The 12050-nt window shown below is 38.4% G+C and overlaps 1 protein-coding gene and 1 pseudogene across 5 annotated transcripts in view; both read right to left on the bottom strand.

The window, feature by feature from the left end:
• Nucleotides 1-12050, bottom strand: part of CBR4 (carbonyl reductase 4) — a 131405-nt gene that overhangs the window by 46800 nt on the left and 72555 nt on the right. The window contains exons 5-6 of one of the 5 annotated variants that reach the window (XM_054252807.2): nt 8567-8684; nt 6874-6994 (exon numbers count right to left, since the gene is read on the bottom strand). The exons of the other annotated variants lie outside the window; for them this stretch is intronic. Of the exons in view, the coding sequence (XP_054108782.1) occupies nt 8605-8684 (80 nt within the window). The 3' untranslated portion in view covers nt 6874-6994; nt 8567-8604. Of the gene's footprint in view, nt 1-6873; nt 6995-8566; nt 8685-12050 lie in introns of those variants that run through there. 5 annotated transcript variants of the gene reach the window in all.
• LOC108590773 (large ribosomal subunit protein uL30-like 1 pseudogene) lies at nt 6062-6940 on the bottom strand (annotated as a pseudogene).

The following is a 12050-nucleotide window of genomic DNA, read 5'->3' as shown; positions in this document are numbered from 1 at the left end:
GACCACTAGCCAGATTAATAAAAAAAGAAAAGAGAGAATAACCAAATAGATGCAATAAAAAATGATAAAGAGGAAATCACCACAGATTCCAATGAAATTCAAACCATCATCAGAGAATATTACAAACAACTCTATGCACATAAACTAGTAAACCTGGAAAAAATGGATAAATTCCTGGACACTTGGGTCCTCCCAAGCCTAAACAGGAAGAAGTCAAAACTATGAATAGACCAATAACAAGATTTGAAGTTGAAGCAGCAATTAAGAGCCTACCACCGAAAAAAAAGCCCAGGTCCAGATGGGTTCACAGCCGAATTCTACCAGACACACAGAGAGGAACTGTTACCATTCCTTCTGAAACTATTCCGAATAATCCAAAAAGAGGGAATCCTTCCCAAATCATTTTATGAGACCAACATCATCCTGTTACCAAAACCCGGCAGAGTCTCAACAACAAAAGAAATCTTCAGGCCAATTTCCATGATGAACATAGACGCAAAGATATTCAATAAAATACTGGGAAGCCGACTGCAAAAGCACAGCAAAAAGCTTATCCACCATGATCAAGTAGGACTCATCCCAGGGATGCAAGGCTGGTTCAACATACACAAGTCTATAAACGTAATTCACCAAATAAACAGAACCAAAAACAAAGACCACATAATTATCTCAATTGACACAGAGAAGGCCTTTGACAAAATTCAACAGCCCTTTATGCTAAAAGACCTCAATAAACTTGGTATTGATGGAACGTATCTCAAAATAATAAAAGCTATTTATGACAAGCCACCAGCCAATATCATACTAAATGGGCAAAAACTGAAAACATTCCCTTTGAAATCTAGCACTAGACAAGGATGCCCTCTCTCACCACTCCTATTCAATATAGTACTGGAAGTTCTAGCCAGAGCAAGCAGGCAAGAAAAAGAAATAAAGGGTATTCAAATAGGAAAGGAGGAAGCCAAATTGTCTCTATTTGCAGACAACATGATAGTATATCTAGAAGACCCCATCGTCTCAGCCCCAAAACTCCTGAAACTGATAAGCAACTTCAGCAAAGTCTCAGGATACAAAAATCAATGTGCACAAATCACGAGCATTCCTACACACCAATAACAGACTTAAAGAAAGCCAAATCAAGAACAAACTGCCATTCACAATTGCTACAGAGAGAATAATATACCTAGGAATACAACTCACAAGGAACAAAAAGGACCTCTTCAAGGAGAACTATAAACCACTGCTCAACAAAATCAGAGGGGACACAAACAGATGGAGAAACATTCCATGTTCATGGTTAGAAAGAATCAATATCATGAAATGGCCATACTGCCCAAAGTAATCTATAGATTCAACGCTATCCCCATCAAGCTACCAATGAGCTTCTTCACAGAACTGGGAAAAAAACACCTTAAACTTCATATGGAACCAAAAGAGAGCCCGCATTGACAAGTCAATTCTAAGTAAAAAGAACACAGCAGGAGGCATCACACTACTGGACTTCAAACTATACTACAAGGCTACAGTAATCAAAACAGCATGGTACTGGTACCAAAACAGAGATATTGACCAATGGAACAGAACAGAAGCATCAGAGGCAACACAACATATCTACAACCATACAATATTGGATAAACCTGACTGAAACAAGCAATGGGGAAAGGATTCCCTGTTTAATAAATGGTGTTGGGAAAACTGGCTAGCCATGTGCAGAAAGCAGAAACTGGATCCCTTCCTGACACCTTACACTAAAATTAACTCCAGATGGATTAAAGACTTAAACATAAGACCTACCACCATAAAAACCCTAGAAGAAAATCTAGGCAAAACCATTCAGGACATAGGAGTAGGCAAGGAATTCATGACCAAAACACCAAAAGCATTGGCAACAAAAGCCAAAATAGACAAATGGGACCTAATCAAACTTCACAGCTTTGTTTCCGCATGGCAGAAAAAACAGTCATTAGAGTGAACTGGCAACCAACAGAATGGGAAAAAAATTTTTGCAGTTTACCCATCTGACAAAGGGCTGATATCCAGAATTTACAAAGAACTCAAACAGATTTACAAGAAAAAAAAACAAAGAAGCCCATTCAAAAATGGGCAAAGGATATGAACAGACACTTTACAAAAGAAGACATACATGAGGCCAACAAACAGATGAAAAAATGCTCATCATCACTGGTCATCAGAGAAATGCAAATCAAAACTACACTGAGATACCATCTCATGTCAGTTAGAATGGCGATCATTAAAAAATCTGGAGACAGCAGATGATGGAGAGGATGTGGAGAAATAGGGACACTTTTACACTGCTGGTGGGAGTGTAAATTAGTCCAACCATTGTGGAAGACAGTGTGGCGATTCCTCAAGGACCTAGAAATAGAAATTCCATTTGACCCAGCAATTCCATTACTGGGTATATATCCAAAGGACTATAAATCATTCTACTATAAGGACATATGCACACGAATGTTCATTGCAGCACTGTTTACAATAGTAAAGACCTGGAACCAACCCAAATGCCCATCGATGATAGACTGGACTGGGAAAATGTGGCACATATACACCATGGAATATTATGCAGCCATCAAAAACAATGAATTCGTGTCCTTTGTAGGGACATGGATGAACCTGGAGAACATCATTCTCAGCAACCTGACACAGGAACAGAAAATGAAATACCGCATGTTCTCACTCATAGGCAGGTGATGAACAATGAGAACACATGGACACAAGGAGGAAAGCACTACACACTAGGGTCTATTGGGGGGAATAGGGGAGGAACAGTGGAGGGGGTAGTTGGGGAGAGATAGCATGGGGAGAAGTGCCAGATATGGGTGAAGGAGAGGAAGGCAGCAAATCACACTGCCACGTGTGTACCTATGCAACTATCTTGCATGTTCTTCACATATACCCCAAAACCTAAAATGCAATTAAAAAAACCCAATAGCAAGCCAAACCCAAAATTAGCAGAAAGAAAAAATAATAAATATTAGAGCAGAATTAAACAAAAAAGTTGATTTTTTGAAAAGATAATACAATAATAAGCCATTAGTTAGACTAAGAATAAAGAGAGAAGACCCAAGTACAACAAAATCAAAAACAAAAAAGGAGCTGTCACAACTGATACTAAAGAAATACATAGGATCATTAGAAACTATTATGAACAACCATATGCCAATAAATTTTAAAACCTAGAGGAAATGGATGAATTCCTGGATACATACAAGCTACCAAGACTGAACCAAAAAGAGACTACCTGAACAGATCAATAAAAAGTAATGATAACAAATCAGTAATAATAAGCCTTCCAATAAGGAAAACCCCAGGACTGGATGGCTTCTCAGCTAAATTCTACCAAACATTTTAAAAACAAACAAACAATATAAAAACAACAACACTACCAATTCTCAAACTATTCCAAAAAAACTGAAGAGAAGAGAATTCTTTCAAACTTACTTTACAAAGCCAGCATAATTTTGACACTGAAACCAGATAAGGACACAACAAAAAAAGAAAACTACAGACCAATATCCCTAATGAACACACATGCAAAAATCCTCAACATAATATTAGCAAACTGAATCTTCTAACATCACATCAAAAAGATCATACACCATGATCAAGTAGGATATATCTCACAAGGATACAAAGATGGTTCAACACATGCAAATCAGTAAACACATCGACAAAATGAAGGACAAAAAACATATGATCATCTCAACAGATGCAGAAAAAGCATTTGGTGAAATTCAACCACCCCCTTCATGATTAAAAAAAAAACTTTCAATAAATTTGGTATCTAAGGAAAGTACCTCAATGCAATAAAGGCGAAATATCACAAACCCTAGCTAACATCAGACCGAATGCGAAGAAGTTCACATATTTTCAAGATATAACAAGAAGAGGATGCCCACTCTCACCACTATGGTACTGGAAGTCCTAGCCACAACAATTAGGCAAGGGAAATGACAGGAATCCACACTGGAAAGGAAGAAACCAAACAGTCCCTGGTTCCAGACAAAATGATCTTATATATTGAAAAACGTAAGGACTCTACCATAAAACTCTTAGAACTGGTAAATGGATCCAGTAAAGTTTCAGGATACAAAATCAACATACAAAAGTAAGCAGCATTTCTATATACAAACAACGAAGGAAGGAAGGGAAGGAAGGAATTCTATTTACAATAACTCCCAAAAAAACCCAAAATATCTAGGAACAAACTTAACCAAGGAGGTAAAAGATCTCTACAAGGAAAGCTAAAACACTGATGAAAGAAACTGCAAAAGACGCCAAAAAAAAAAAAAGTGGATACTCAATGTTCATGAACTAGAAAAATAAATATTGTCAAAATGGCCATACTACCCAAAGAAATCTACAAATTCTGTGCAACCCCTATCAAAATATCAATGACATTTTTCATAGAAATAGAAAAAAAATCCTAAAATTCATGTACAACTACAAAAGACACCAAATTAGCAAAAGCAATCCTGAGCAAGAGGAACAAACTGAAGATATCACACTATTAGACTTCAAAATATACTGCAAAGCTATAGTAACCAAAGCACTATGGTACTGCCATTTTAAAAAGACACAAAGATCAATGGAACAGAATACAGAACCCAGAAATTAACCTACAAATATACAGTCAGCTGATTTCTAACAAAGGCCCCAAAAATGTTCATTAGGAAAGAACAATCTCTTAAATAAATGGTGCTGGGAAATCTGGATATCCATATGCAGATGAATGAAACTAAATCCTCACTTCTCACTCTATATAAACATCAACTGAAAATGGATCAAATTCCACATCAAAATCCTAACTGAAAAAGGATTGTTGGGTTAAATTGAATTTCTTGTTCTAGATCCTTGAGGAATCACCACAGTCTTCCATAATGGTTGAACTAATTTACACTCCCACCAACAGTATAAAAGTGTTCCTATTTCTCCACAGCCTCGCCTGCATCTGTTGTTTCCTGACTTTTTAATAATGCCATTCTAAATGGCATGACATGGTATCTCAATGTGGTTTTCATTTGCATTTCTCTTATGACCAGTGATGATGAGCTTTTTTTTATGTTTATTGACCACATAAATGTCTTCTTATAAGAAGTGCCTGTTCATATCCTTCAAGGATTATAAATCATTCTACTACAGAGACACATGCACACGTATGTTTATGGCAATACTATTTACAATAGCAAAGAATTGGAGACCAACCCAAATGCCCATCAATTATAGAAGACTAAATTTAAAAAAATGTGGCACATATACACCATGGAATATTATGCAGCCATAAAAAAGAATGAGTTTATGTCCTTTGCAGGGACAAGAATGAAGCTGGAAGCCATCAGTCTCAGCAAACTAACACAGGAACAGAAAACCAAACACTGCATGTTCTTTTTTTTTTTTTTTTTTTTGCAGAGACAAGTAAACATTTATTTTTGTACCTTTCCTCCTATGTGTATTTCGAGTCTTTCTCACAAGGCCCCAGGAATCACCAGATTCAATTATGTCCCTGGGCTGGTCCACTGATGCAGGAGTCTTAGGGAGCCTTGTACAAATGCTAGAGTTACTCAATTACCAACATTAAACCCTAGGATAAGAGATGCAGCAAAGCAGGACTCCTTCCTCCATGGAATGTGCTGATTTCAGATGAGGCAGCAGACAATGTAGAAAATGCTGGAATTTTTCCTTGGAACCGGATTGTGATGAGAGGTACTTACAATGAACATAGCTACTGTTTTTTTCTTTTGAGACAGAGTTTCGCTCATTGCCTAGGCTAGAGTGCAATGGTGCGATCTTGGCTCACTGCAACATCTGCCTCCCAGGTTCAAGCGATTCTCCTGCCTCAGTCTCCCAAGTAGCTGGGATTACAGACATGGGCCCCCACGACCCACTAATTTTTGTATTTTCGGTAGAGACAGGGTTCCTCATGTTGGTCAGACTGGTCTTGAACCCCCAACTTTAGGTGATCCGCCCTCCTCAGCCTCCCAAAGTACTGAGATTACAGGCATGAGCCACCACGCCTGGCCAGCTACTGTCTTTTCTTTGACCCTTCCTTTCCAGTTTTTAAAGATAAAGCAGGAAATAATCTTCTCTGAAGATAATTGATACAAATTCTCCAAACCCAAAAACACATGCTTCCACTTCATTGATAAAAATTTATTGCAGTTTGGCACCTGGTTCTAGTTCAGCTGGCGGATGAGCTGATTGATGCATTCTCCCCAATAGCCAGGTGTGCCCATCTCCTTGCGGAAGCCCACTCTATTTTTGGTAGCATGACAGGCCACTGAGAGGAGGAAAGGGCGCAAGAACCATGAGATCTCCTGGAAATGCTTCCCGGAAAGGCAATTTCATGAATGGGGTCTTCCAAGCAAATGACACCAAACTTTCCCAGGTGCTCCTCAATCACAGGGTTGTCTGTCAGAGGGATGATCTTATTCTTGACCCTGGCTTGTCCATGTTTCAAAATGAGTTCCCGGACAGATTTCAGATTTGGAAATCCCGAGGTCACATAAGATTCCACTATACGCAGCATTTTTAGGTTCTGGGGAGTGACTTTTACAAAGACACCACTAAAAATTTTCTTTAGGCGAAGTCTTGCAATGGTTCTCTGCACCAGTAAACTCACACCATCAATCTGTTCAATGCGTACAACAAAGGCCAAAGAATGTTTATCTGGCAATTCCAAGGCGTGAGGCTTCACTTCTAGTCATCTAACACGCACCTTGTCACGTGTCTGCTGCCAGGAATCATGTAGAAATGATTCCAATCGCTTAAACCTGGGCCCTTTTCCTTTCCTCTGCTCCTTCTTTGCCAAAAGTGCCTGCTTTGCCTGAGTGGCTTTAAGGGCTTGATAAGCCTTCCTCTTTTTCAGGAGATTTTCTGGAACCAAAGGGATTTTTCTTTGCTCTTGCTCCGCCATCTTTCCAGTGTAGCAGCTACTCACACCGCATGTTCTTACTCACAAGTGGGAGTTGAACAACTAGAACACATGAACACAGGGAGGGGAACATCACACACTGGGGCCTGTCAGGGGGTGGGAGGCAAGGGGCAGGAGAACATTAGGACAACTACCTAATGCATGTGGGGCTTAAAACCTAGATGATGGGTTGACAGGTGCAGCAAACCACCATGGCACATGTATACCTATGTAACAAACCTGCACATTCTGCACATATATCTCACAACTTAAATTTGAAAAAAAGGAAGAAAAAAAGAAAATTTAAAATTCCACATTCAAATCCTAATGGAAAAAAACTAATGGATCAAAGACTTAAACGTAAGACTCAAAATTAACAAAACTCCGAGAAGAAAACACTGAGAAGATGCTTCAGGATATTGGTCTAGAAAAAGATTTTATGAATAAGACCTCAAAAGCACAGGAAACTAAAGTAAAAATAAATATCATTATATCAAACCAAAAGCATGTACAGAGCAAAGGAAACAACCAAAAGAGTAACTAGACAGCCTACACAATGGAAGAAAACATGTGCAAACTCTTCATCTGACAGGGGATTAATGTCCAGAATATGCAAAGAATTCAAACATTTCCAACAGCAAAAATATTTTTTATTAAAAAATGGGCAAGTGATCTGAACAGGTATTTCACAAAAGAAGACATAGAAATGGCTAAGAAATATATGAAAAAGTTCTCAACATCCTAATCAGAAAAATGCAAATCAAAACCATAATGAAATATCATCTCGTCCCAGTCAGAATGGCTATTAAGAAAAAGAAAAAATAGTAGTAAGTTCTGGCAAGAATGTAGAGAAACCGGAACTCACACACTGTTGATGGGAATGTAAACTAGCACAGCCTCTATGAGGTACAGTATGGAGATTCCTCAAAAAACTACAAAGAGAACTACCATATGATTAAGCAATCCTACTAGTGGGCATTTATTCAAAAGAAAGGAGATCACCACATCAGTTCTCTGCACCCTATTGATAATAGTGCCACCTAAAGGCCTAAAGGTCAAACTGCACAACCCAATACAAAGCCTGAGGACAAAGGGTACAGCACTGGAGAATGAGACAAGTTTTCCGGGACCTCTGCAAACCCAGCCCTGTAGGAGGTAGTGAGCCTGCTCATATGCCCAGTACATCACTTATACTACTGGCATTTGAGAAAGCCACCGCACAAAGGCTATCTACAACCAAGGAACTAATGAGTCCTTTCCACTAAAAGCATCCAGAGCCAAGGCAAATGACCATACCCAACATTACAGTCATGCGTGAAAGAAAAGCATAACTCAGACATTGGTAAGTTGAGCAGAGCTCTAAAAGGTCTCTCATAACCTTTAATATCATAACTATCAAAACATGCCAGGAGTGAACAACTTCAAGCCAAAGTATCAGAGAGAAGTTGAACATGTGAATGGGAGACTAAACAACCACTGCAGGCCAGGTGTGGTGGCTCATGCCTGTAATCCCAGCACTTTGGGAAGCTGAAGTGGGTGAATCACCTGAGGTCAGGAGTTCAAGACCAGCTTGGCCAACATGGTGAAACCCCATCTTTACTAAAAATACAAAAAAATTGCCACAGTGTCACATACCTGTGGTCCCAGCAACTCGGGAAACTGAGGTTGGAGGATCACTTGAACCTGAGAGGTAGAGGCTGCAGTGAGCCAAGACTGCAACACTGCACTCCAGCCTGGGTAAAAGAGCGAGACTCTGTTTCAAAACAAAACAAAACAAATTTTACAAGAATTTTATGAGAATCTAATAGAAAGTATTAAACAAGGAGACTCTAAAAGATTTCAAGCAATTGAAGGCTAATAAATGCTTTTTAGTTGTTTTTAAATTTATAAAATGTTGACATTCCCTTTTGAAAAAATCTTTATTATTTTAAAATAAACTACTTCTATTTTTATGAGTTCGCTCATAAAGTTTTATGCGTTTTCAGCTGAATGCAGTGGCACACATCTGTAATCCCAGCACTTTGGGAGGACGAAGTGGGAGGACGGCTTGAGGCCAGGAGTTTGAGAACAGCCAAGGCAATGCAGTAAGACTCCCATCTCTACTGGGGGGGGGCGGGGAAAGAGCCAGGAGTGGGCGTGGGGGCGCTGCCTGTAGTCCCAGCTATTCAGGAGGCTGTGGCAGGAGGACTGCTTGAGCCCAGGAGTTTGAAGTTACAGTGAGCCATTATCACATCACTGCACTCCAGCCTGGGAGATAAAGTGAAACCCTGCCTCTAAAACAAAATGAAAAAAAAGGAAAGGAAAGAAGAAAGTTTATGAGTTTACTCTCAATCTTAGTCTTCCAACCTTATTTTTCCTCATGAGATCTTAAGTTCCTCAACCACAAGGGATAAGGAATTTAGACAATATATACATTTTCATAAACTGTATTTTTTCAAAAGAAAAGAACACAGAAGAATTTCATAGGAAAAAAGTGTCAGAGATCATTCTTTTCGTGTTTATAAAGAATTAGACAAGATGATGTTTAATGCCAACATGCCTCTAAAGTACAATGGAACTTATATTCCTATGCGGTATAGTTCTCAATTGTTTGCTTACTGACTCTCATAAACACAGCCTGTCAAGCAACTGAAACCAGAGATTTAAATCATAAACTTGGGCTGTTCAGAACATGTGACATTTCAGGACTTCACTTGTAGCATGTGACATTGTTTTATTCATATTCTGTTCCCTATGTTAAAACTTTAATTAAAGAGTTTACCTACTTCACCAGAAATAACTGTGTTAAACAATAACCATGCTTTCACTAAATTCCTTCTTTTGGGAAGTTTCAAGGTTAGCTCTTGTATACAGCAGTCCTCCAAGTATGATCCCCAGTCTATCAGAAACTTACTAGAAATGCAAATTCTTGAAACTTACCCAAACCTACTGAATCAGAAACTCTGAGGGTGGAGCCCAGCACTCTGAATTTCAATGAGCCCTCCAGATGGCTCTAATACACACCAAAGCCTAAGACCACTGTCTTAGGAGGATAAAGTATATTAATTCCTTCCCTGCTCAATTGATACTAAGGTCTGAATTTATCCGTTGTATTCTCAAAGAAACTCAAAGAATCTCTGTAAAGTTACTAATAAATAATATTCCTGCAGAAAAGACAGTGATATCTGCACATGGTTCTTTACAGTTACTTGCTGAGAACAACAGATGAAAACAGTTTGTTCTCTGCTAATGAGACTATCTTCTAGGGGCCTTAGGAACTTTGTTGTTCTTAATCTGCTGCATGAGTGGTTACTGCTTCAGCAGAGGCAGCCTCACTTGATTTGTTCAGACTCCCAAGGATGCTGGGTAATACCGCCAGAATCCTTCCCAATGTGGGAATGAGGATTATGGGATGGAAAAGGCAAAGCCTGTCTAAGAACATGCATTTATCCCATGAAAATAATGTACTACCACAAAATACAAGTAAGTGCTAGAGAAACAACCATTTAAATGGCACTGCTGGGATTTCCAACTAAAGGTGGTATCTTGAGCCCTACTATGTCCCCAAACGAAACAAAAAAACCTTAGAGAGTTATGTTTTTTAACTCTCTATTATGCATTGTTTTTTAAAGGCATAAATCCAAAAGAAGAAGAAAGAAGAGGAGACAAATGCTAGAAAGTAGATGGGAATTAGGCACTAACAACAGACCCAAAAAGCTGAATTTTGGCCAAAAATAGGAAAAAATGAAAAACAACCAAACTTTCATGACAGAATTCCCAAAAGACGATTCAATTAGTTGATTTTGGTACTTCTGCAAGTCAACAGGAGGGCAGTGATTAAAATAGCAATTAGACTTCTCTCATCCTCTCCTATACCTTGCATAGGAGACAAAACCTTAAAATACAAGCTTCCTTCGCTGAGATACCAGAATAGTTTATTACAGACTACCATGCTAACAACTGAGGAATAAAATGAAAGTTCACAGCTTTCTTCTCTCTTAGGGTTCCAGAATGCTGCTAGTTAGAAGACTGATGGTCAGGAATGTTGACAGTCAGCTTTCCAAGCAGGAGAGTCTTCCCTGGAAAATCTGACCAGCTCGGGAGAATAACCGCTATAACATTGGTTCTCAAAGTGTAGTCCAGGAACTCCTAAGAGGCCCTCCTCTCAGAGCGTGAGCAAGGTCAAATCTATTTGCAAAGTAATACTACAATGTCATTTGCCTGTTTTACTCTAATTCTCTCATAAGTTCACAGTGGAGTTTTCAAATGCTGTACCATATGTGATACTGTAAGATATTAAAAGCAGAAATAATGTGGATCCAATTGTCTTTTATTAAGCTGGACATTAAAATGACTCACAAAAATGTAAAGTAATGTCACTCTTCCAATATTTTATTTATAAAATAGTCATTTTTCATAAAAAATATATTATCTATATTACCATGTAATGGGTTTAATATTATTTTTGATTAATTAATATTTTTAAATTCAGTTTTAATATTTATTATAGTAAACACTGACAGAGGTAACCCACAGAAACAAAAGTTCTCTGTGGACCTTAGTTATTTTTTAAGCACATACAAGGGTCCTGAGCATATGAGAACTGATGAGCTAAAGAGACTGACATTGGAGGTCCCACCAGTTACAAAGTCTGCCCGCATACACCATCCCACAGTAAAGACCACTGCCAGCAATCCCCAACTATGCACAAAGTACTTCCAATCTGCTTTTTAAAATTACTCTAAAACACAGATACAGAAAACCACATAAAACAAATATATACCTGAGTGAATTACTATAAGGCTAACAATCTTGAAATTATCACCCAGGTCAAGAAATAAAACTTTGCCAGACACCACAGAAGTTCCTCTACCTGCCCCACAGATATACAGGTTAGTCTTGCCCCTGTTATGTTTTTTTAAATTGTGGTAAGATAAACAACATAAAATTTACCATTTTAATCACTTTCAATGTACACTGCAGTTTATCTGATTTGAAATTAACAAGCTTCCAGTCTCTTTTAGTCTGGAGACTCCTTCCATCACTTTCCTTTTCTTTTCTTTTTTTTTTTAATTGCATTCTAGGTTTTGGGGTACATGTGAAGAACATGCAAGATAGTTGCATAGGTACACACATGGCT

Source organism: Callithrix jacchus, chromosome 3 (genome assembly GCF_049354715.1).
Source record: "Callithrix jacchus isolate 240 chromosome 3, calJac240_pri, whole genome shotgun sequence".
In the NCBI taxonomy this organism is placed as follows: domain Eukaryota; kingdom Metazoa; phylum Chordata; class Mammalia; order Primates; family Cebidae; genus Callithrix; species Callithrix jacchus.
This window is presented reverse-complemented; position numbering and strand designations above follow the sequence as displayed.